Source organism: Entelurus aequoreus, linkage group LG27 (assembly GCF_033978785.1).
Source record: "Entelurus aequoreus isolate RoL-2023_Sb linkage group LG27, RoL_Eaeq_v1.1, whole genome shotgun sequence".
In the NCBI taxonomy this organism is placed as follows: domain Eukaryota; kingdom Metazoa; phylum Chordata; class Actinopteri; order Syngnathiformes; family Syngnathidae; genus Entelurus; species Entelurus aequoreus.
The window spans coordinates 20,209,343-20,236,619 of record NC_084757.1 but is presented as its reverse complement, the minus strand read 5'-3'; the positions used below and the strand labels follow the sequence as shown (position 1 = coordinate 20,236,619).

The 27,277-nt window shown below is 40.3% G+C and overlaps 1 protein-coding gene across 1 annotated transcript in view; it reads right to left on the bottom strand.

Annotated features, from left to right (window-relative positions):
* The window catches only part of cpamd8 (C3 and PZP like alpha-2-macroglobulin domain containing 8), a 140,491-nt gene that overhangs the window by 72,396 nt on the left and 40,818 nt on the right, over positions 1 to 27,277 (bottom strand). The window contains exons 16-24 of the mRNA XM_062039551.1: positions 23,697 to 23,846; positions 21,605 to 21,766; positions 21,391 to 21,533; positions 18,709 to 18,771; positions 18,106 to 18,337; positions 12,977 to 13,130; positions 4,491 to 4,621; positions 4,340 to 4,391; positions 2,079 to 2,377 (exon numbers count right to left, since the gene is read on the bottom strand). Of these exons, the coding sequence (XP_061895535.1) occupies positions 2,079 to 2,377; positions 4,340 to 4,391; positions 4,491 to 4,621; positions 12,977 to 13,130; positions 18,106 to 18,337; positions 18,709 to 18,771; positions 21,391 to 21,533; positions 21,605 to 21,766; positions 23,697 to 23,846 (1,386 nt within the window). The remainder of the gene's footprint in view (positions 1 to 2,078; positions 2,378 to 4,339; positions 4,392 to 4,490; positions 4,622 to 12,976; positions 13,131 to 18,105; positions 18,338 to 18,708; positions 18,772 to 21,390; positions 21,534 to 21,604; positions 21,767 to 23,696; positions 23,847 to 27,277) is intronic.

Sequence of the window (27,277 nt, the reverse complement as noted above, 5' to 3'; positions counted from 1 at the left end):
AAAAGTTATGACAGACCACCTCATAAAAAAGGAATGGAATTTTACCGTTTTCTACTGAATGGGACACCCAAAATGTACATGAAAATAAAGAAAGTGGGATGTACAATATTAACTATGAACAATAAAACACTGAATATTAACATATGAACATCGCTCCTCTTTTACTTCTCAGACCAGCTTCCTCCATCGACATATTTTACAACAAAAATGTAAAAAACAGCCAATTATGAATGCAAAAGGTAATAAACCTACAATATGATATATTATGACATTTATGCAGAAATTAGTTGTAAAAATCTGCTTCCACATCTGTTCCTGACACATGCATTTGGGGCTGGCTGCTCTGAAAACAAATCCCGCCCACTCTGCTTTGTTCCTGGTCTGAGCTGCTGTGACGTAGATTACCGTAATAACTCGTACAACACTCAAAAGCGCAGATTTCAACCATTGAAATACTTTCTATAGTTCAAGTCTTACGGTAATTTAAAAACAGCACTGCACATCATAATGGCCGCGACAGTTTTGATGTTAATGGTCTAAAAAAATTATGTAGAACGTCCAGATTGAAAATCTTAATGGGCCGCATGTGGCCCGCGGGCCGTATTTTGCCCAGGTCTGCCTTACAAGAAGGCCTGTCAGTAAACATGGCGCCGAAAAAAATAAAATAAATAAATAAATAAAACAATGGCGCCAGGCGACTTATGACCATTCTTGCCAACCCTCCCGATTTTCCCGAGAGACTCCCGAATTTCAGTGCCCCTCAAGAAAATCTCCCGGGGAAACCATTCTCCCGAATTTCTCCCGATTTCCACCCGGACAACAATATTGGGGGCATGTCTTAAAGGCACTGCCTTTAGCGCCCTCTACAACCTGTCGTCACTTCCGCTTTTCCTCCATGCAAACAGTGTGCCGGCCCAGTCACATAATACATGCGGCTTTTACACACACATTAGTGAATGCCATGCAGTGTTTCCCACACATTCATTTATTTGTGGTGGCCCGCCGCGAAAGAATTACGTCTGCCACAAATTAAAAAAAATTAACATTTTTTTTGTCCTGTCCAGCTTCTCAGGCAAATCATATAGTTGATGTAGATGCCCATATAGGCTGTTCAGATTTACTTTACAAAAAAGAAGTGTAGGATACTTCTCTTGTTGCCTTATTTGTATTTGACCACTACTGTTTTCTGTTTATTTGTTACTGACTGTGGCAGGACACCTCTGCCTCTGTTTCACTTTATGTTGCTGGTAAATAATATGGTTGTAGTAGTAGGCTAAAGTTAAATTATTTAGTATGCACTAATTAAAGGGGTAGAGCTTTAAGAGACATTTTAGCTTTTATATTTTATAAGATATATTTTTTGTAAGAACCACAATTAATACATATATTTCAGTGAATAACTTATTGTTCAAATCTGTATATAAATATGTACATAAAGTGTTGTAATTATATTGTAAAATTGATGGATGGATGGATGGATGGATGGATGGATGGATGGATGGATGGATGGATGGACGTTTAAAACAAAACTGTTATTATTAATTAGTAAGTATACATTTTTTGAGCCTTTTTAGAGAAAATCATATCATTGTAGTAAATTATGCAAATTAATTGATGATGTCATGGTGACCACGCCCATAGCCACGCCCCCACCGCCACAGGTATGTTGGCAGTTTATGGGAAACACTGCCATGCATACTTGATCAACAGCCATACAGGTCACACTGAGGGTGACCGTATAAACAACTTTAACACTGTTACAAATATGCGCCACACTGTGAACCCACACCAAACAAGAATGACAAACACATTTCGGAAGAACATCCGCACCGTAACACAACATAAACACAACAGAACAATACCCAGAACCCCTTGCAGCACTAACTCTTCCGGGACGCTACAATATACACTTTGCTTCCTGCGGCGTTTTATAATCTGAAGCCCAATTTGTTGCTCTTGCTGGTGCAGGATATTTATTCACTGGGTCCATCGCAACAAGGGAGGGGTACACATTAAACATTTCTCAAGACTGTCTCTATCAATATGGTTCATATTCCTGAGTGGAATCAAACACCTACTTGCACCAGGCCTGCTTTCCAACTGATCCAGAAGCTGCGGAACTCGTCCCAGGAGAGGATGCCCGGCGTGGGGACAGTGACGAGCGCCTCGCCCATCTTGCCCAAACAGATCCAGGAACGGGAGTTCTGCCTGCCCCCCAGCACAATCTCAATCATTTCTGCGCTGTCATGGGGAGTGGGGGACAGGGCGAAATGGGCATCGTTGTGTGTCTTCACGGCCACCTGGAACTGGCTCATCTTGGCCGGCTTCTTCACGTACTGGTACTCGTACTTGTTGGGGGTTGAGATGTGGATTCTCTCTGATGATATCAATACAATTCTCAGGTTTATGTTAAGTCCACCACACAACGATGGTACTTTCTAACAGAGGTGTCAAATTATCGCATTATTTGCGATTAATTAATTAGTCATATTTAGGGTGTTATGTTTTTAAATCGTGTTAATCAATTTTTTTATTTGTAACTAATTTTTCCGTATGCCTCCGAGATACACGTGTGTATCAAAGTTGATCATGGAGAAACGTTTTACAACATTTAACTTCTAGTTGTGACAGATAGACATTTACTCGTTAAATCTGTTCCCTTAAACCATTATGAGTAACATATGCTAGCACTGTGATCGTTACTGTGATAACACTGTTTTTAGATGTGCGGTCTTCAGCATTTTTTATGACCTGATGTTTTACTTTAGTAAATAAAACAGACAGCATCTGTTCGAGTCTGTTAAAAACAATACATGAAGATGTTTTTTTTGTTTATAAATGTATCTTTTTTTTTTTTTTTGTCCTGTCCAGCTTCTCAGGCAAATCATATAGTTGATGTAGATGCCCATATCGGCTGTTCAGATTTACTTTACAAAAGAGAAGTGTAGGATACTTCTCTTGTTGCCTTATTTGTATTTGACTTTATTAAATGTATTTATATTATCATTTGGTGCAGCCGGGCCGGAGAAGGAGGGGATAGAAAGAGAAAAACAAAGAAGACAGAGGGGGAAATTGTGGGGACAAGAGGGGGATTAGACAGAGAGACAAAAACAACAACAGCAAACACAACAACAACAGAGCAACATCAGCAAATACGACATGTACAAATATGATGGTAAAAGTGATAGCAAATAAGCAGTTAGCGAAAATAAAAAATAATACAGAAATGACAATGAGCATTATTACACTACAAATGGAGCAATACAAATACCAATAGAAATAGCGCTATTGATAATGAACAATACCAATAATTTACCTCTATTATCAACAATACAGTTGTTTAAATGCAACAATACATATACGTAATGATAACTTGAGATACGAAAGAATGCAGAAAAATGGAGGGGAAGAAAGAGAAGCAACCTATATTAACCTTGTAGATTGTTATAGTAACAATAGGTTAAGCTTTTGTCAGTGTGTCATGTGTTATACCCAGTTTACCCTAGGGCAACAACGTTAATATATGTTTGAAGAAACGTGATTATGTGCATGAGTGTACCGGTATGTATGCATATGTACTTGTATATGTACAGTATGTGTATATGTGTTTGTACAGTGAATGTTTATGCACAGTATGTGTATGTGTATGTTTGTACAATGAATGTGTGTGTGGATGTACGGACTTTGAGTATGTAAATATGTACTGTATTTGTGTATGTATGTGGGAGCGTAGGTACCTATGTATGTGTGTATGTATGTATGTATGTATGTATGTATGTATGTATGTATGTATGTGAGTATATGTGAATTTGTATGTAAATTTATCTTTATAATAATGTAATTAATTTAAATAAAAATAACTCAGTTTTGGTGCAATTAAAAGCGAGATCAATTAGATTAATTAATTACAGATCACAGTTATTTAATCACATTGTTTTTAATTGCTTAACAGCAGTACTTCCTTATATGGAGGTCAATTGTAATGATTCTCAATATAATCATGGCCACCTTTTAGAGTCGCACAAAACATCCTAAGTCAAACTTCCATCATTGGGATGTGGGATCTGAGCCGTCGTTGTCGATGTCATTGTGGCTTGTGCAGTCTTTGAGAAACTCGTAATTTAGGACTATATAAATAAACTTTGATTGATTGATTGATCATGCATCTGGCAAAGCTCAGTAAGCCTCCAAAGGAGTAACTCTGTAAGTGTGTTTAAGCGTTTTCCTACTTTTTTTGACAACATGCAATCCCACCATTAGACCCCTTTTAGTGAAGCTATGTCTGAAATATTACTGAATGGCTAAACTTTCTATCAAATGCAGGAATATAAATACTCACCATTGGGACAGAAGAAGACACTATAGGTGTATTCTCTCGGCAAACCTTCTGGCTGCAAGGAAATTATGACACAGAAAAACATGTGATTTTTTTTGGTGTCCTTCTTCAGTACAATGCAGTACACAACACTGGTAAATTGCTGCTCACATACCTCCACAAGGACAGTCCTGCGAACAAAATCCAAGCCAGTTGGTGACCTTCTTTCCTCCAAATCGTTTCCTGTTTTGCTTGCCTGTGGTGTGCCTGAGCAGCAGCTTGGTTCACTGTAGGCAATGGCCCGGGCTGTCAAGCAACAGGAAAACACAACCGTTAGTATGCCTTGTTGTGTCTTTTTGGATTATTATCGCATGACATAGGTTCCAGCACGCCCCGCACCCCCGAGAGGGACAAGCGGTAGAAAATGGATGGATGGATGGACTCTGTGTTACTATTAATTTTTTCTTGCATTTTTCTCGCAAATGTAATGACAAATTATAATGGTTTTCAATCAGGTCATCCATCCATCCATCCATCTTCAACCGCTTATCTGGAATCAGGTCGCGGGGACAACAGCTCCAGCAGAGACCCCCAGACTTCCCTCTCCAGAGCAACATTAGCGACTTCCTCCTGGGGAATCCCGAAGCGTTCCCAGACCAGAGAGGAGATGTAATCCCCCCATCTGGTCCTTGGCCTGCAGCGGGGTCTCCTCCCAGTGGGACGTGCAACAAGGACCCCCCAAGGGAGACGCACGTGAGGCATCCGCACGAGATGCCCGAACCACCTAAGCTGGCTCCTTTCCAAGCGAAGGAGCAGCGGCTCTACTCCGAGTCTCTCTCGGGTGACTGAACTTCTCACCCTATCTCTAAGGGAGATGCCAGCCACCCTTCTGAGGAAACTCATTTCGGCCTCTTGTATCTGCGATCTTATTCTTTCGGTCATGACCCACACTTCATGGCCATAGGTGAGAGTAGGAATGTAGATAGCTCGGTAGACCGAGAGCTTTGCCTTCTGGCTCAGCTCCCGTTTCGTCACAACAGCCAGTGTTTCCCATAAACTGCCAAGATACCTGTGGCGGTGGGGGCGTGGCTATGGGCGTGGTTACCATGACATCATCGAGTAATTTGCATAATTTACTACAATGATATGATTTTGTCTAAAAAGGCTTAAAAAATGTATACTTACTAATTAATAATAACAGTTTTGTTTTAAACGTCCATCCATCCATCCGTCCATTTTACAATGTAATTACAACACTTTGTGTACATATTTATATACAGATTTGAACAATAAGTTATTCACTGAAATATATTTATTAATCGTGGTTCTTACAAAAAATATATCTTATAAAATATAAAAGCTAAAATGTCTCTTAAAGCTCTGCCCCTTTAATTAGTACATACTAAATAATTTAACTTTAGCCTACTACTTCAACCATATTATTTACCAGCAACATAAAGTGAAACAGAGGCAGAGGTGTCCTGCCACAGTCAGTAACAAATAAACAGAAAACAGTAGTGGTCAAATACAAATAAGGCAACAAGAGAAGTATCCTACACTTCTCTTTTGTAAAGTAAATCTGAACAGCCTATATGGGCATCTACATCAACTATATGATTTGCCTGAGAAGCTGGACCGGACAAAAAAAAAAAAAGTTTTTTGTTTTTTTTTAAATTTGTGGCGTACATAATTCTTTCGTGACGGGCCGCCACAAATAAATGAATGTGTGGGAAACACTGACAGTGCGGCAGAGAGACTGCAATACTGCCCCAGCTGCTCCGATTCTCCGGCTGATTTCCTTCTCCATCTTTCCCTCACTCGTGAACAAGACCCCGAGATACCTAAACTCCTCCACCTGGGACAGAGTCTCGTCCTCTACCTGGACTGTACAAACCATCGGTTTCCTGCTGAGAACCAGGCAATCAGGTCAAACTTGAACAATTCTAATTTGGATCACCACCAAAATATAGTAAAAAAAATCTTCTGAGCAAATCTGCAAATTGTATTTGTTTTCTATAATAAATCAATTTTCTTTACTGACAGTTTTTGGTAGGTGCTAGGGCCTATACCAAGTGACTTTGTGCAGGGATGTCCAAAGTGTGGCCCAGGCCTATTCTAAATATAACTTTAGTCCATCATTGATTAACCTATTATTAGATTATTAGATAGTCCCTGTAACGCCGTTAGTTTCGGTGGTAACTAGTAATCTAACGCGTTATTTTTTTATATACAGTAACTCAGTTACCGTTACTGCGTTACTGCGTTATTTTACGTTATTTTTATGTAGTATCGGCTAGAAACTGAAGATCTGAGTGTGTTTTATTGGAGCGCTCCGGTGGAAAAGAAGAGGCGTGCTTTCCCCCACCCACAGAAAGCACGCCTCCCCGTACTTCGGGTCTAACAACCTTCACTTTACCCGGAAGAGGGTCTTTACAGCTGAGGGTGAATGACGAGCCCGGCGGTTTGTTGCAACTTTGTGACTTTATTGCATGCAGCCATCCACCAAGCTAGAGCACCTACACGCACTCACTGTCGCTGCTCCCTCACCTCTCTCGCCCACTCACTCACTGATGTCACTCACCTCTCATGCTGTCATATCTTAAAGGGCCACACACACACACACATACGCTACTCTCATAACAACTAACAAGACATCATGGCGAAGCCAGAAGTCGAGTTTTTTTAACATGGAGACATTCTCAATCCTTTTCTTTTGTCGAGCACAAAGAAAATAACATTTTAGTTAAATGTAAGTTGTGTCTTGGATCAAAGATCCTATCTACTTAGAGTTAAAGTTAAAGTGCCATTATGTTGCAGCTATTTAAAATAGTTCTGTCAATTTTTTCTGGCCTGAAATAAATTGGCCCTTTGAAACATATCTTTGTCTTTGTGTGTTGTATGTAGACCACATTGCTTTCTGAGTTCAGTGATGCAAATGCATGTCAAGTTGATCAACAGATTGTATTATTCTCCAGTGCAATAACAGTACAGAAATGAAGGCTAAAAGGGCATTAATGGGAGCCTTAAAAAAAGGGTGGAAAAAAGAAGTAACTAAATAGTTACTTTTCACAGTAACGCATTACTTTTTGGTGTAAGTAACTGAGTTAGTAACTGAGTTACTTTTGAAATAAAGTAACTAGTAATTGTAACTGGTTACTGGTTTTCAGTAACCAACCCAACACTGCATATCACATGTGCCAACTGTACTGAACTGGACTTTTAGTTGGTTCATTTTGCTGTCATTTTGCAGGATTTTAATCTTTTTATATTTTTCTATTTATTTGATTCTTTTGATACTCTATATTCTATTTACATTATCATGTACATACTATCGTTCTTCTGGTACTCTTTGGTCTAAATCTGGGACCTCGGGTACTACATTTCGTCCCATTTCATGTGTTTCTGTGTGCTGCTATGAAAATAAGGTTCCTTGAATATAACCCAAAGCAAAGTTATTGATTTATTGATCAGGTAGCTTGTTCTTCATACCCGAAATGCATTAAAAGTGGCACCCCGCATCTTTCAATGTTTCTGGATGCGGCCCTCTGCGGAAAAAGTTTGGGCACTTTGGACTTGAGGTAAAAGGCTGACTAGGACTTGGACTTATGACAGGACACATTGAGCGGGAGCTAATCCAATGCCAGTTTCTCAAAAGTCAACTGTATGAACAACTACACAACCAAAGATCCTACTGCTAATAAGTAAATTATAATTATTCTCTTCCTTGGTGAAGTTGAACATGGCACTGTGCCTTTTAAGACATTGAGACTCACTTTTGGGAAATATTTAGGATTGTTTAAGTTACTTCTATGATACATCAACATTATTAATGGCTGAGTTAAACCCAGCAGATGTAGCCATTCTTCTAAACCTTGTTTGTGGACATCTTGTACAACATACAGCACATTGCACAAGACACACATGCCTGTACAAGGACCCTCGCATTGGAAATGTGGCCATGTGCCAGTGGCGTCTCTTTGTGTGTGTGTAGTGAGAGGGAAACATAAGGGGGGCCAAGGGGAGAAGGAGTGGGGCCATGGGGGGCCCATTGACCGCTAGTGACCTGCAAACTCATCAACATGCCACTGAGTGTCACAGCACAGCTGTGGCGGCTTCCCCGCTGTTGGCCAGCTTTGTTCTCACATACGCCCAGAAGGGGAATGTTTGTACCTCAAGGTGGGCGAGCAGATCACACACACACACACACGTACACACACACACAGCCTACAGGGCACGGCTTTTCTTACGGGCGTCACGCTGTAGAGGCCAAAGTCCTGGTACCAATATGTTATACCATTGTGGGAGAATTACAATACAATCTTTGGCCCAGCTACTGTATTTAAATAATTTCACAACATTTAAAAGAGGATCCGTTGACAATTGTGCATGGTAAACCGCTGAAGTTTGCATTTTAACCACAATTAATTTGGCTTTTTTCAGTAACTAAAGCAGATCAGAGGGAATTGAAGGGGATCAGATGTGTCTAATTCAATGGTTCTTAACCGGGGTTCAATCAAACCCTAGGGGTTCGGTGAGTCGGCCTCAGAGGTTCGACGGAGCCTCCGCCGCGGAGGTCAAGACACACCCGACTCATCGTGTAAATAAAAACTTTAAGGATATGGCAACAGCAGAAGTCAGACTGATTTGCATGTGTGTAATTTGTTGTGAGTTCATGCACTGTGTTGGTTTTGTTCTTTGAACAAGGTGATGTTGATGCACGGGTTCATTTTGTGCACCAGTAAAAAAACATAACTTTGTCTTGAATTTGAATTTTTATTTTTATTTTTTTCACTAAAGAAGGGTCCGGTGACTGCGCATATGAAACTGGTGGGGTTCGGTATCTCCAACAAGGTTAAGAACCACTGGTCTAATTGAAGTGATCGCAAATGCGTCAATGATAGCTTTAAAGTTTTCCAGTAACGGTTAATCTAATCAATTTACCTTTTTAATCAGTACTACACCACTACCAATTTTTGTAGCATACACCTCCACAACACTTTCCCATTATCCACCACCATTCTCACATTCACGTAGGGTGCATTCACAGGCATCACAACTCCCAACATCAACACAAAGCTGGCTTTTTCAGGATGGAGATATTAGTACTTCGATGTCATTGTTGACAGAGGATAAATCTATAATATTTTGCATAATAAGCACAGGTATCACACCAAATATGCGGAAGGATTTATTTAGGGCCCTTTACTTCTGTTTGCGCCGAAGTGTTTTTTTACTGGCTTGAAGTTAAGCACATTTCTTGCAAATTCGTATTCTCCCATCCAGCCTGCAGACAAGCCCACCCTTTGTAAGTGAGGCACAAGTGCTTAAGTCGTGAATAAAGGTAGGCTTTGCTAATGAAGCAGAATTCGCCATGACGCCTTTTTTTGGCTCCGTGAAAATAATGGAACATGGAGTTTTAAATAACATTGTGAATGTCAATGAAATCCATGAAAAAGATAAAACTTTAAATTTGGAAAAGACTGTATAAATCCAGGCCGTGCTAGATTTTGTATGTGTGTGGTCATGGTGATGTAGTGTGTGTATGCACGCTAAAATAGCTTCTTCTTCCTGGCTGGTGTAAAAAGTAATCTGTAGATTAAACTTTGATGTTATTTGTGATGTTAAGAGTTCTGTTTTGTACGAATATTTGTGAAGCCATGACAGGTCATAGGGCCTTAACAGCTGTGTCTGTGGCGTAGCTCGGTTGGTAGAGCAACCATGCTAGCAACTTGAGGGTTTTGGGTTCGATCCCCACTTCTGCATTCGATCCCCGCTTCTGCCAACCTAGTCACTGCTGCAGTGTCCTTGTGCAAGACAATTCACCCACCTGCTCCCAATGCCACCCGCACTGGTTAAATGTAACTTAGATAATGGGTTTCACTATGTAAAGCGCTTTGAGTCACTAGAGAAAAGCGCTATATAAATATAATTCACTTCATGTCTGTGTATCATGTGTGTGCAAGTCTCTGCGTGACTGACAGTTTGATATTAACAGTCAATAAGTCAATCGATTCAAATTCATTTCATGTTTTGGTTATTATGCTTCCTACATTAGTGTTGATCAAATGTGATGAATAAACCGATTGTTGATCACCTCCTCTGCCTTTTTATAGCGTCTAAAACACACCATTTCTATTACGTAGTCGCATATTGCAATTATCACAATCAAGTCGTAATTGTTGTATACATTGAACGTTTCAAGATGTCCAAACGTGGCCGATACATGCACGGCCGTCTTGCGTTTTATTCCTTAGTCGCACCCTTCTTATCGCTCCCACTAACAGAGACACAGTAAACCAGGGGTGTCCAAAGTGCGGCCCGGGGGCCATTTGCGGCCCGCAGGTCATTTTTTTAAAGGCCCCACGGCACATTCTAATAATACGATTAAAAAAAATCAAAACATAAAAAGTGGTATAAAAGAGCAAACAGGTGAAATGTAACAAGAAAATGTTACAATGTTTACTCTAATAACACAAAGCTGCCATGCAGGCTGTTTCTTTCTTTAAAAAATTATAATTAAACAAAATCAATGTTATAATGAATTATTGACTTATTCAAGGCTCCATTTACATCACATTGAATAGTCCACTTTGAGATAGTTTTTTGGGAAATGTTGCATATTTTGTGTTTGCCATTTAAAAAACAAAGTTAGTTTTTTTTTTTTTTTAAAGAAGGGCCTAAAACAAACAAACAAAAAACATAAACAACAATAAAAACTATAATTGACGGGTAGATCTGAAGTTGATCTTGAGACAATTGTGTTAAAAGTTAAAAAAAAAATTATGATTTATTTTTTTTAACTTTACTGAGCAGGACCTTTTTGGATCCCCAATCATTTTAGTGGGAATTTTTTTTTTGAGTGTCATTGCTCGAAAAATAATAATTAATTAAAATCAATGTTGTTATGAGTTATTGACCTGTTTAAGGCTCCAATTATTACATCATCCAAAATATTCCACTTAAAATTTTTATTGGGTGAAAATATTGCATACTTTGTGTTTTTTCCATAAGAAAACAGGATTTTATTTGACAAAAAGGGCATACAACTTTATATTGACCTTGAATAATAATACTGAATAATGTGAAGTAAACTTAATTTATATAGCACTTTTCTCTAGTGACTCAAAGTGCTTTACATTGTGAAACCCAATATCTAAGTTACATTTTTAAACCGGTGTGGGTGCAGTGTTTCCCATAAACTGCCAAGATACCTGTGGCGGTGGGGCGTGGCTATGGGCGTGGTCACAATGACATCATCGAGTAATTTGCATAATTTACTACAATGATTTGATTTTCTCTAAAAATGCTCAAAAAATGTATACTTACTAATTAATAATAACAGTTTTGTTTTAAACGTCCATCCATCCATTTTACAATATAATTACAATACTTTATGTACATATTTATATACAGATTTGAACAATAAGTTATTCACTGAAATATATTTATTAATTGTGGTTCTTACAAAAAATATATCTTATAAAATATAAAAGCTAAAATGTCTCAAAGCGCTGCCCCTTTAATTAGTGCATACTAAATAATTTAACTTTAGCCTACTACTACAACCATATTATTTACCAGCAACATAAAGTGAAACAGAGGCAGAGGTGTCCTGCCACAGTCAGTAACAAATAAACAGAAAACAGTAGTGGTGGTAGATAGACACAGAGCTTCATCAAACATCTGATCCACTGAACAAAGAGCTCAAAAAATCTTGAACTTTAGACTGCCATTAGTTTTACTCCCTACACTTAACCATGTGTTTCCTACTGCCTGCAGACTTTGCACCCTTAAATACATTTAATAAAGTCAAATACAAATAAGGCAACAAGAGAAGTATCCTACACTTCTCTTTTGTAAAGTAAATCTGAACAGCCGATATGGGCATCTACATCAACTGTATGATATGCCTAAGAAGCTGGAGAGGACAAAAAAAATAAAAAAATAAAAATAATAATATATTTTTTAAATTTTTTATTTTATTTGTGGCGGACGTAATTCTTTCGTGGCGGGCCGCCACAAACAAATGAATGTGTGGGAAACCCTGGGGTGGCACTGGGAACAGGTGGGTAAAGTGTCGTGCCCAAGGATGGGGCAGAAGCGGGGATCGAACCTGAAACCCTCAAGTTGCTGGCACAGCCACTCTACCAAACGAGCTATACAGTCCCAATGATGACACATGATAATGACACATTTTTTATATTTATTTGACCAAAACCCTTTCATTAAGCCTAAGTGGAGGCCTCAATGTATATTTTTTTTAAACATATATTGTATTGGTTTTTAAAATAAAAAATATCAAAATGGACCCCGCTTGCTTTGATTTTTCAGTGTGTGGCCCTCAGTGGAAAAAGTTTGGACACCCCTGCAGTAAACGATGGACATTTTGATTTTTGGTTGGTAATTCAGTGGCATTATGGTCCTTATATACTTGTCTCAAATGTGGATGTTTGCAGGTGTCTACAATGGAGGCAATCCGAATATATTTGATAGCTTTCTGGAAGTCTCTCTTATTATTTTATTACTTGTTTCTTTGTTTTCACTTAAGCACATGAAGAATATGGCCTGAAAATGTATTTAAAAATGTGCTGCAGTTGGGGCAGATGTTATGTAGTTTTGTCAAGAGTTAAGTCAGGCGAGGAGAACAAATAAACTTGATACCTGTGATGTTTGCTGGGCCCAGTTCACTAAAAGCAAAAACTATGGTGGTTGGTGTAGCATCCCCAGGAGCCACGCACTTCTTCCTGGTGAGGTGATGTTTTCCGGGATGACCAATGAACTTGATGCCCTTTGGAACTGACACTTTAATGTGAACCTGTAAAAAAAATGTAAAAAGTAAAATGAAAAAGCAGGAGGCAAACAATAATTTTCAGCATGTCCCGCCCTCATAAGAAGCCTTCTCGCCAAGCAGATCTCTTTGAAATATTCAAGCGGACTGACTCACACTTCACAAGCTCCTCTGAGAATTTAAATTCCACTCATTTTCCACTTCTCATAAGAAGAATGCCCTTTTATCCAAGCCCCAAAAGTCATAAGTTACAGGAGCAGAAGATATAGGAATTGCAAGTTGCTGGGAAGAAACGGGATGCGCCGCTTTGCATCTTCATCTAACACGAAATCAGAGCAAGGCACGCACAGGCGCATCTGCAAAAATAATGATGTCATCTCTTCGGAGTGCGGCATGGACCCACTTAAGAGCCAACATGGAATTCATAGAGGCTCCTCAAAGTGATGATATATTATTCTATATTTTGTTTCATTAACATGGAAATTCCTATTCTGGAATAGTACTCTGGTCCGGACCAAAAAGAAAACAGTAGATACTTGAGAGGCTTTGGATATTTCTTATTGCCGAGAGCTCAAGCCACTCGTAAACGTTTTTGTGTGTGTGTATGCGGAGTAAAACTATGGAACAAACTGGACTTACAACACAAGCAATGCCAGACTATTAATCGATTTAAACTATTGTACAAACATGGGGTCTGGTTCAAATATAGAGATGAGGGTCTTTAAATTGACCTGCTGCTATACTCTGTCTTAAAGTGTTAACATGTGCTCAATGTTTCCTTACCATTATTGCTATGTTGTCTATTACCATTGTTGGTATATGCATTATTCCTACATTGTTGATACAAATTATTGTTACAGTGTAATAATTATTGTTACCTGTGGTAATGCCACTATGATACAACATCTGTATTATAATTCTTGAACAAAGTAAGAGTGAAACTCCATCCATCCATCCATCTTCAACCGCTTATCCGGAATCGGGTCGCGGGGACAGCAGCTCCAGCAAAGACCCCCAGACTTCCCTCTCCAGAGCAACATTTGCGACTTCCTCCTGGGGAATCCCGAAGCGTTCCCAGGCCAGAGAGGAGATGTAATCCCCCCATCTGGTCCTTGGCCTGCCGGGGGGCCTCCTCCCAGTGGGACGTGCAACGAGGACCTCCCTAGGGAGACGCTCGTGAGGCATCCGCACGAGATGCCCGAACCACCTAAGCTGGCTCCTTTCCAAGCGAAGGAGCAGCGGCTCTACTCCGAGTCTCTCTCGGGTGACTGCACTTCTCACCCTATCTCTAAGGGAGATGCCAGCCACCCTTCTGAGGAAACTCATTTCGGCCGCTTGTATCCGCGATCTTATTCTTTCGGTCATTACCCACACTTCATGACCATAGGTGAGAGTAGGAATGTAGATAGCTCGGTAGACCGAGAGCTTTGCCTTCTGGCTCAGCTCCCGTTTCGTCACAACAGTGCGGCAGAGAGCCTGCAATACTGCCCCAGCTGCTCCGATTCTCCGGCTGATTTCCTTCTCCATCTTTCCCTCACTCGTGAACAAGACCCCGAGATACTTAAACTCCTCCACCTGGGACAGAGTCCTGTCCCCTACCCGGACTGTACAAACCATCGGTTTCCTGCTGAGAACCATGGCCTCAGATTTGGAGATGCTGATCCTCATTCCAGCCGCTGAACACTCGGCTGCGAACCGATCCAGTGAGAGCTGAAGGTCACGAACCGAAGGTGCCATCAGGACCACATCATCTGCAAACAGCAGTGACGCAACCTTTAGCCCCCCGAGACGTATACCCTCTCCGCCATGGCCACGACTCCGCCTAGAAATCCTGTCCATGAAAATCACAAACAGGATAGGTGACAGAGCGCAGCCCTGGCGGAGACCAACCCCCACTGGAAACGGATCCGACTTACATCCAAGCACCCGGACACAACTCTCGCTTTGGTTGTACAGAGATTGGATGGCCCTTAGCAGGGTTCCCCTCACTCCGTACTCCCTCAGCACCTCCCACAAGATCTCCCGAGGGACGCGGTCATACGCCTTCTCCAAATCCACAAAACACATGTAGACTGGATAGGCATACTCCCAGGCCCTCTCCAGGATTCCCGCAAGCGTAAAGAGTTGGTCAGTTGTTCCACGACCAGGACGGAATCCACATTGCTCCTCTTGAATCTGAGGTTCGACTATCGGCCGGACCCTCCTTTCCAGTACCTTGGCGTAAACTTTCCCAGGGAGGCTGAGTAGTGTGATACCCCTGTAATTAGCACACACCCTCTGGTCCCCCTTTTTGAAAAGGGGAACCACCACCCCAGTCTGCCACTCCCTCGGCACTGTCCCAGACTTCCACGCAATGTTGAAAAGGCGTATCAACCAAGACAGCCCATCAACACCCAGAGCCTTCAGCATTTCTGGACGGATCTCGTCAACCCCCGGAGCTTTGCCACTGTGGAGTTGTCGAACTACCTCAGTGACTTCACCCCGAGAGATCGACGTCGATCCCCCATCATCCTCAGGCCCTGCTCCTATCAGGGAGGGTGTGTCTGATGTATTTGGGTTCAGGAGTTCCTCAAAGTGCTCTTTCCAACGCCCTACGACTTCCTCACTTGAAGTCAGCAAAGTCCCATCCTTGCCGTACACAGCTTGGATGGTTCCCTGCTTCCCCCTCCTGAGGTGCCGTATGGTCTTCCAGAACAGCTTTGGTGCCGCCCGATAGTCCTTCTCCATGGATTCCCCGAACTGCTCCCACACTCTCTGCTTAACCTCGTCCACAGCCACGGCCGCTGCCCTTCGGGCTTGTCGGTACCTTGCAACTGCCTCCGGAGTCCCCTGGGATAACATACCCCGGTAGGACTCCTTCTTCAGTCGGACGGCTTCCCTGACCACCACTGTCCACCAGGGTGTTCGAGGGTTACCGCCCCTTGAGGCACCTAAGACCTTCTGGCCACAGCTCGCAGCTGCAGCTTTAGCAATAGAGGCTTTGAACATTGCCCATTCCTGTTCAATGTCCCCAACCTCCACAGGGATGGCAGAGAAGTCCCGCCGGAGGTGGGAGTTGAAGTCCTTCCGGACAGAGGACTCCTCCAAACGTTCCCAGTTCACCCGCACTACACGCTTGGGTTTGCCAGGTCTGTCCAGAGGTTTCCCCCGCCATCTAACCCAACTCACCACCAGATGGTGATCAGTTGACAGTTCAGCCCCTCTCTTCACCCGAGTGTCCAAAACATACGGCCTCAGATCAGCTGATACGATTACAAAATCGATCATTGATCTTTGGCCTAGGGTGCTCTGGTACCAGGTACACCTATGAGCATCCTTATGCTTGAACATGGTGTTTGTTATCGCAAGTCCGTGACTAGCACAGAAGTCCAATAACAATCCACCACTCAGGTTCAGATCAGGGAGACCGTTCCTCCCAATCACGCCAGTCCAAGTATCACTGTCATTGCCCACGTGCGCGTTGAAGTCCCCCAGCAAAACTATGGAATCCCCTGCCGGCGCCCCATACAGGACCCCATGCAAGGTATCCAAGAAGGCTGAATACTCTGAACTCCTGTTTGGTGCGTATGCACAAACAACAGTCAGAGTTTTCCCCCCTCCAACCCTAAGGCGAAGGGAGGCAACCCTCTTGTCCACTGGGGTGAACTCCAACGTACAGGCACTCAGCCGGGGACTCGTGAGTATCCCCACACCCGCCTGTGCCCTCATGCCCTGAGCAACTCCAGAAGTGAACAAGGTCCATCCCTTGTCCAGGAGTGTGGTTTCAGAGCCCTTGCTATGCGTAGAGGTAAGCCCCACCAGATCCAACCGGTAGCGCTCCACCTCTCGCACCAGCTCAGGCTCCTTCCCCACCAGCGTAGAGACGTTCCACGTCCCGAAAGTCAGCCTCTGCTGCCCCGAATTGGTCCGTCTGGAGCCTCCACTTTCACTGCCATCCACTTGGCAGCGCACCCGACCCCACTGGTTCCGACCGCGGGTGGTGGGCCCACGTGGCAGAGAAGATGGTGTGTCCACGTAGCTTCTTCGGGCTGTGCCCGGCCGGGCTCCGTGGCAAGCCCGGCCACCAGGCGCTCGCTGACGAGCCCTACCTCCGGGCCTAGCTCCGGAGGAGGGCCCCGGGCTTCCTCCGGGCCGGGTAACGCATCCTCTTTTAGTGTAGTTCATGGGGGTATCGTAACCCTGATGGGGGGGGCATTCGGGTACTACACCTTGCCCAAGAGCGAAACTCATGTGAATAATCACTGAATGGAGAACTGGGGGTGGGATTTGTAGATTCCTAATGAAGCCTTTAGCTTGACGCTCCTCTACTTTCTCCTGGCTTCGCTTGCTGCGGCGACAACAAACACAACTCCAGACGGTCCTCTTCGTTTTGTATAGTTTACTTGTGAATTTAATAATTCAAAACGCAAAACAATAACGATGTGGGAACAAATGAATGGCAAAATGAAGCGAGTTTGTTACAGTAAAAAAGAGTTAGAAAAAGTAAGAGTGAGGTCAAAAAACTGTGTGGCTCAATTCCACCGCACCTGACGGTCATTACCCATAATGCACTGTGTCCAAAAAACCAACCTACCACACAGATCCTTCCGCCATATATGCAATTTAAACAGTTACGTCATCAAATCATTTAGACAAATGTAATAATTATTCTAAGCATGCAAATAAAGTAAATAGTCCCATTTTGGCTGAACAAACATAAAGCACTTTCCATAAAATGTAAATAAACTTAAACAGCATTTAGGCTCCTACAGGATTAAATAGGTTATCTTCTTCCCACTCCCTTTCAGGCAAAACTGGACAATCATGAATTACATACTATACATTACCTTTTGCACTATATTCATTTATATTATGTGTTGTCAAATTTGTACTTTTTTATGTGATTGCCTGAAATAAATAAATAAATGAATGCAAATGAAAATGATATGAGTTTCTAACAACCTCACATTTTAAAGCCCAGGAAGCCCGTTAAACACTTGATTCCAGTCAACCCTCATCATACCTCAGCACATGTGGTCAAATAGTTGTAGACGGTCAGGGGAACTTTGGTTTGCTCCCCTCGGATCAAACTGTAAGGCAACGTGAAGTCAACAAAGAAGCTCTTGAAGGTACGAAGCTCCGCCCTCTCCGCCAAGCCCAGCCCCTTTTCTTTCGACAAGCCGACGGCCTCTGTGACCCACGTGGTGATCGAGTCGGGCACGTCCAGTCGCAGCTCCCCATCGCCTGTTTCGGCGCTGTTGGTGACACGGGAAATGCACCTGTGTCAATATGAGCTGCGTCATGCAACCTTTAATGAAGTTGGCTTAGTATAATAAAGTTCAATAAATGTTTATTATTCTATCCCACCAGAATCCACTTTCATAGACGTTATAGGAAATCAGAGCTTTGCTAGTTTAAAGGAAAGTGAAGTCTTTTCCAAAGACATATGGAAATCAATGAATTGTGCTAGTTTAGTCCAAGATTGGCAAGTTTAAAGGAGGCATATTCAAACACAAACAGGAACAGTTAACAGACCGAACAGAATCGGGCTCTACTGGATTTATGTTTTTTCTTGCACTTTGCTCCCGTCGTATTTACTAAAAAAAAAACATCAGGTTTGACATACCTGACGTTGAGGCAGTGCCACACCCATGTCTCCGGGAAGAATGTTCGCCTCCGCATCTCTGGTCTGCGAGCCAAACACAAGCTGACATCAGTCAAAGGCTTCAGCTGCTCACAATAAAACAACACCATAAAAGGAACCAGTGATTTATACAGGATTTGCATGCTGACATCCTACTAAGTCGCATCATGTGTTTAATGTTCATCACCAGAATGAGTAGCATTAAGGAATGTCCGTGCGGAATATGGTACGAGCAATCAGATCCTAATGCCTTTGTTTTTCTCTGCTCGGCCGTTTTCGGAGAGCTGATTGAACACGGAGATGTTTGTGATTAAAGTCATGAAGTGATTATTCCAACCTTTTTGTTTGCATATAAAACAGACTTCTAGTCCAAGAAAACATTCCTGCATTTTTACTACACAGCATTAAAGACTCTCTACTGTCACTGCATATAATCTGTCATTTAAAAAGAGCAAGCCAGCCTAAAATAAATTACTCTTGAGCTGAAATACCTAAAAAAAGAGGACTGTATTAGTTGGTCAATTATGATTTCTGCTTCAGAAGGACATGATGGAATTCAATTAACCACAGCTCTCCAGTGCTGGCAGCACTAATGCATCCCTAGACCATGACCCTAGCACCACCATACTTGACTGTCAGCAAGAAAATCCTTGTGTTGATATCTATTTAAACAATAATGGCTGCTTGTTGGGTAATATTAAGGGGATGGTAAATCTATGCTGCACACTGACTACTCTAACGTACATAGAAGTCTCATTTCTACAGTATTGAGAAGATACTATATAACGGCTGCCACTTTTGTACGTTTCTGAGATACTGTACTTTAGGGCTGCAACGATTAATCGATTAAATCGACTGCTTTGATTAGAAAGAAGCTTCAATTTATATCCCATTGCTTCAATTTTTCACTAAATGAATATAACTGTTAAAAATTTATCAAATCTAAGCGGCATGAAGTGCCCAGAACTTTCCACACGGCCGCTGCAATAGAGCGCACATGAGAGCAGTGATGTGTGGGTGCTGTGATATATGTGGCGTTGAACAGCAAATATTTTCATTTTATTCTAATGTATTTTTTCATTCATGCACACATGTTAAAATGTGATTTCAATGCTGATGACGTACATTTATTAGAAGAAAAGAAAAAAGGTTATGGCAAGCAGAACATGTTTTATTTATTATGTTTATTTTTGTATTTTCTCTCAAATACGCATTGAGGCTACAAAGTGTGTTTGATCAGATTACTTGATTGAGCAAAATAAATTGATAGATGGATTACTCGAATAGTAACATAATCGAGAGCTCCGTCCCTATTGTACTATAAGGAACAATTAAACAAAAACCATCTCATATTGGCTAGTAGGGCTGTGAATCTTTGGGTGTCCCACGATTCGATTCAAAATCGATTTTTTTTTCAATTCAACACGATTCTCGATTCAAAAACGATTTTTTTTTCCCGATTCAAAACGATTCTCTATTCATTCAATACATAGGATTTCAGCAGGATCTACCCCAGTCTGCTGACATGCAAGCAGAGTACTACATTTTTGTAAAAAGCTTTTATAATTGTAAAGGACAATGTTTTATCAACCAAAAATATGACTTATATTATCTTTGTGAAAATATTGGACACAGTGTGTTGTCAAGCTTAAGAGATGCGATGCAAGTGTAAGCCACTGTGACACTATTGTTCTTTTATTTTTTATTTGTATAAATGTCTAATGATAATGTCAATGAGGGATTTTTAATCACTGCTATGTTGAAATTGTAACTAATATTGATACTGTTGTTGATAATATTCATTTTTGTTTCACTACTTTTGGTTTGTTCTGTGTCGTGTTTGTGTGTCCTCTCAATTGCTCTGTTTATTGCAGTTCTGAGTGTTGCTGGGTCGGGTTTGGTTTTGGAATTGGATTGCATTGTTATGGTATTGCTGTGTATTGTTTTGTTGGATTGATTAATAAAAAAATAATAATAATAATAATTTTTTAAATACATTAAAAAAAAAAATAGATTTTTTAAAAATGAGAATCGATTCTGAATCGCACCCATAATATATATATATATATATATATATATATATATATATATATATATATAAATATATATACACATATATACATGTATATATACATATATACATATTAATGTATATACATGTATATATACAAATGTATATATATATATATATACACATGTGTATATATACATATATACGTATATATTAGGGCTGTGAATCTTTGGGTGTCCCATGATTCGATTCAATATCGATTCTTGGGGTCACGATTCGATTCAAAATCGATTTTTTTTCAATTCAACCCGATTCTCGATTCAAAAACGATTTTTTTCCCGATTCAAAACGATTCTCTATTCATTCAATACATAGGATTTCAGCAGGATCTACCCCAGTCTGCTGACATGCAAGCAGAGTAGTTGGATTGCATTGTTATGGTATTGCTGTGTATTGTTTTGTTGGATTGATTAATTTAAAAAAATAAAATAAAAATAAAAAATAATTTTTAAATACATTAAAAAAAAAAAAATCGATTTTTTAAAAATGAGAATCGATTCTGAATCACACAACGTGAGAATCGCGATTCAAATTCGAATCGATTTTTTCCCACACCCATATTGGCTAGTCAGTGTTTCCAGGTAGTCACATACCTGACCGGAATGCGAGAGGGCATGGCGGATACTAAGGTGGAGCTGTGCGGCTGAAAAGCAGGAACCGCCTCGTCGGTGTACATCCCACCACTCTGCCGGTGGTTCAAACTCACCATGTCAGTCATCACTACAAGGCCGGTTTCCTGTGTGTAACATACACATAGATAAATGCAAACACATCAAGATTGGTACCAGAAAAGGTGCTTGTTCTCACTGTGAACGCAAAGCGTGCATCCTTAGTAATGTCCCAGTGCCACGGAAACACAGACGAGCGCCTACGTCTCTTCGACGACAGCCCGGGCCACCAAAAGTGTCCGTCATCTTTAGGGACGCCGAAGGCATCGGATACGTCAAAGTCTGCCAGCTCTTTGAACACCTGAGGAACAACGTTGACACCTTTGTGAAAATCCTAGGCACTTATACAGTACAGGCCAAAAGTTTGGACACACCTTCTCATTTCAATGTGTTTTCTTTATTTTCATGACTATTGAAAGTTGTAGGTAGATTGTAACTGAAGGCATCAAAACTATGACACCTGTGAAGTGAAAACCATTTCAGGTGACTACCTCTTGAAGCTCATTGAGAGAATGCCAATAGTGTGCAAAACTATCAGAGCAAAAGGTAGCTACTTTGAAGAAACTAGAATATAAAACATGTTTTCAGTTATTTCACCTTTTTTTGTTAAGTACTTAACTCCACATGTGTTCATTCATAGTTTTGATGCCTTCAGTGACAATCTACAATGTAAATAGTCATGAAAATAAAGAAAACGCATTGAATGAGAAGGTGTGTCCAAACTTTTGGCCTGTACTGTATATTTTTTTAATTTCATTTTGATATTTCTTTAAAAAATGTTGACAAATAGCAGATCAAACACTTTCAACCGTATTTTTTGGAGTATAAGTCGCAACGGAGTATAAGTCGCACCTGCCGAAAATGCATAATAAAGAAGGAAAAAAACATGTATAAGTCGCACTGGAGTATAAGTCGCATTTTTTGGGAAAATTTATTTGATAAAATCCAACACCAAGAATAGACATTTGAAAGGCAATTTAAAATAAATAAAGAATAGTGAACAACAGGCTGAATAAGTGTATGTTATATGACGCATAAATAACCAACTGAGAACGTGCCTGGTATGTTAACGTAACATATTATGGTAAGAGTCATTCAAATAACTATAACATATAGAACATGCTATACATTTACCAAACAATCTGTCACTCCTAATCGCTAAATCCCATGAAATCTTATACGTCTAGTCTCTTACGTGAATGAGCTAAATAATATTATTTGATATTTTACGGTAATGTGTTAATAATTTCACACATAAGTCGCTCCTGAGTATAAGTCGCACCCCCGGCCAACCTATGAAAAAAAATGTGACTTATAGCCCGAAAAATACGGTAAATTCACCAAATACACGTATCCAAAATATTTAATGTATTTACAGTGGCTTGTAGTTTCATGATGAAAAAATATGTTTAAACAATTCTTAGCCTAGATATTTAATGTATTTATGTTTCATTTTCTTAGACATATAACAAATAAATATATTCCTGAATATTAGATTTTTTTTTTTTTTAAACCTACAGTAAGCCATCTCCTGATGGTATCTAGAGCAGTGGTTCTCAACCTTTTTTCAGTGATATACCCCTTGTGAATTTTTTTTAAATTCAAGTACCCCCTAATCAGAGCAAAGCATTTTTGGTTGAAAAAAAGAGATAAAGAAGTAAAATACAGCACTATGTCATCAGTTTCTGATTTATTAAATTGTATAACAGTGCAAAATATTGCTCATTTGTAGTGGTCTTTCTTGAACTATTTGGAAAAAAAGATAGGTTTTTATTTATATTTATAAAGGATTTTTGAATTGTTGCTATTTTTAGAATATTTTAAAAAAATCTCACGTACCCCTTGGCATACCTTCAAGTACCCCCAGGGGTACGCGTACCCCCATTTGAGAACCGCTGATCTAGAGGTTGCTATTATCAATTTATCACTCAAAGTTTACTTATATAGCCCTTAATCACAAATGTCTCAAAGGGCTGCACAAGCCACAATGACATCCTCAGCTCAGATCCCACATCAGGACAAGAAAAACTCAACCCAATGGGAACAATGTGAAACCCTGAAAGGAACCGCAGATGTGGGTGACTCGTGACCCTAATGAGGACAAGCAATATCGATGGGGATATAATGTTAAACTAATAACTTTCTGATATTGCCAGTGCAATCTAAAAATGAGTATTTGAATCATTGACAAGCCAGAATTGCACTGTCAAACTGTCATTTAAAGGACTAACCTTGTCTGGACTAAGTTGGAAGTCCGGCTTTAATAAGTACATGCTTTTATCCACAGTGGCCACGCAAACACAGGAGCCCTTCTCTGCATGGACGTGCACGGTCAGGGGGTCCCCTGGCATGGACTCATTAGTGGACAGGGAGACGGACACCTGCAATGCAAACAATAATGAAAATGTCCAAAACTTCACCAGCACAAATGCATCCTGTAGTCCAGAGTAGCAGTATGGAAACATATAACCTCAACAAAGTGGGAGGGACGGTGGGAGTCAAGCAGGAATTTTTCCCACATCAAACCTACTTTTCAGCGTCCCGTGGTCACAAATTAGCCCAGTTAACCAGTTCCGCTGCCCTCCTTTCACCACCGCGCAACCTGTCATCCTCTTCTGTCATGACCCCACTCATCTGCTGGAGGCCCATATGGTCTCTTGTCTCGTCATGCCCTGGCAACCCTGAACTCCACCCCTCACACAGCATGTCCGACTCCTCCACCAACACAGGCCTAGTGTTGTAATAGCATACCAGGGAGCTGTAAATACTTCAGGGAGTTAACTCCACCTAATGCAAGCAAGAACCAAGCCGCTCTGCCAAGTCTAACACAGCTGTTTGTTTACTGCACAGAGGGAGCTGGTTGCAGAACGCATTCAGCTTTACATAACCGGTATCTTTTGATTGCACGTCATACTGATCGATTTGCTAGAAATGGGTCTCATAACTATTAAAAATGTACTTTAGATTTCAAATGTAACAATTAAGAATGTTTACTTTTTCCTTAAAACATGGCCTGGGCAGCATCTGACCAAAATGACTAAACGCCTTACTGTATTTAATTAACAACATATTCTCAAGGGACACTAGTATATAAGTTAATAGTGGATTTACTTTGGAGTAGTCTCAGTTTGTACAGCAGTATAAATGTTTAATCCAGGGAAAAGAGTCGACACACAGCCATTATTGTCAGTTGAAAACACAAGTGAGTAGCAAGATAATTGTCTTGCCTACAACCAGGCATGTTCTTGTGCTGCATGAGAGCTGCCAGCAATGGGGAATAGCGGTTTAATGAGGTAAATTCATATCAGAGTTTATAACCACATATGATTACAGACAGGGACGAAATTTGGGTTGAAAGTAGGGCTGCAACAACTAATTGATTAAATCGATTAAAATCGATTACTAAAATAGTTGCCGATTAATTTAGTCATCGATTCGTTGGATCTATGCTATGCGCAGAGTTTTTTTTTTTTTTTTAATTAAAAAAAAAAAAAAAAAAATATTTTTTTAATTTTTTTAATAAACCTTTATTTATAAACTGCAACATTTACAAACAGCTGAGAAACAATAATCAAAATAAGTATGGTGCCAGTAAGATGTTTTTTTTCAATAAAATACTGGATAGGAGAGAATTGTAGTTTGTCTCTTTTATCCGATTATTAATCGAAGTAATAATCGATTATCAAATTAATCGTTAGTTGCAGCCCTAGTTGAAAGGGGTGTGTTTTGAAGGAATCAGTGCATATTTTTTCTTTATTAGCCCCCTTTAATTTGTGTGAAACAATGTTAATACTATTTGACTCAAGCCTGAATGTATTTAGATGCATGTTTTGGTTTATTAAGTAGAAAGGATAAGGAAATAATTTTTAGTGCAAAATAACAATAATGGAACCGACTGTGGACTATTCGCTTCTTAGTATTTGTTCTGCTTGGACGGGGATCGTATCCACCTTTTGCCACTCTCCACTTCATGATCGCGCACTCTAGCGGCTAAACCGGGGGTCAGCAACCCGCAGCTCTAGAGCCACATGCGGCTCTTTAGCGGCACCCTGGTGGCTTCATGGAGCTTTTTAAAAAATGTATGGAAATGGGAAAAATATGGGGTGAAAAATGTTTGTTTTTTTAATATGATTTCTGTAAGAGGACAAACATGACACAAACATTCCTAATTGTTAGAAAGCCCACTGTTTAATATGGTTATGCTTCACTGATGAGAGTATTTGGTGAGCGACGTTTTGTCCTACTAATTTCAGCGGCCCTTGAACTCACTGTTGTGTGGACTCTGACTCAGTTTGTTTACATGTATAACTTTCTCCGACGCTGCCACAGAAAGACGTGTTTTATGCAACTCCTCCTTTGACGCATTTTGTCCACCAAATGTTTTATGATGTGCGTGAATGCACAAAGGTGAGCTTTGTTGATGTTATTGACTTGTCTGGAGTGCTAATCAGGCATATTTGGTCACTGCATGACTGCAAGCTAATCCATGTTAACAAGCTATTTAGACTAGCTGTAGGTACATATTGCATCATTATGCCTCGTTTGTAGGTATATTTGAGCTCATTTAATAATTTATTTTACTAATGTCCTCTGTGTATTTAGTTCATTTTTGTTTAATCACACATTATCTGTATGTAATATTGGCTACATTTCTGATAGTTGTTTGTGCGCCATGTTGTTCCAGACCACAGCAAACGTTACCCAGCTTGCAAAGATTGTAATAAATCCATTAGAAGAAGACGGCCTGCAGTTTCCTTTAACTTGGACACAAATATATACCTTTGACCATTCTAAGACAGTCATTTCCAGGAATTATCTCACCCTCTGAGAAGTTTTACTAATGTTTTCCAATGTTGTAAAAATGTGTAGAATGAATATTACATTTAACATTTCTGTCAACGAAGATTTGTGTCAGCCTGCGACACATATTCATTTGGATAGTAGGCTAATATAGCTAATTAGCCACTTACTGTACATCATGTATTGCCATTATTATAACACTTATATAAGTCTTAATTTTTTGCGGCTCCAGACCGATTACTTTTTTGTATTTGTGGTCCAATATGGCTCTTTCAACATTTTGGGTTGCCGACCCCTGCGCTAGACCATTAGAGTCAGACATAATATTCACTGTCATTATAAACGTAGGTGTGACGGGTAAGGCGACTAGGTTTGGCAATACATTTCATATAAAGCACCCTGTAGCAGTTACCAATGTGACAATTTGAGGAAAGACACTAACTATTTCCAAACTTGTCTTTATTAACTACTAACATAAACTCTCTAACAGGAGCTTATTAACGACGCCTCATACAGTATATGCACGCCTAGAAGAATAGAAATAGAATAGAATGGACTTTATTGTCATTATATTTGCATGTAACGAGATTAAGGACTCCAATTTAAGGTGCAGTAGTGGGAACAAATATGGGGTAAACATAAATTACACAAGAGGTAATAAAGAAAAAACTAACAATTGAAATAAACAGACTACTATCCAATAAAAATAATAAGCAATCCTGTACAATATACAAAACACTATAGTAATACAAAATACTGTACAATATACAGAACTAGCATGTCACATAACCACGCTTCCATCAGAGGTCAACTGGGTGTGAAAACCACCTAGGTACTCGTGTCCGCCACAACACTGTCATTTAATAAATTACATTTTACAAGCTATTTTTGCTTCTAAACTGTGTCTCGTGTGTCGGGTGCAGCAAGTCCTATACAATGTACTATAAATTGAACCTATAATATTACAAAAGCAGTGTTTAAAATTTGTATGATCTCACTCGGCAGTTTAACA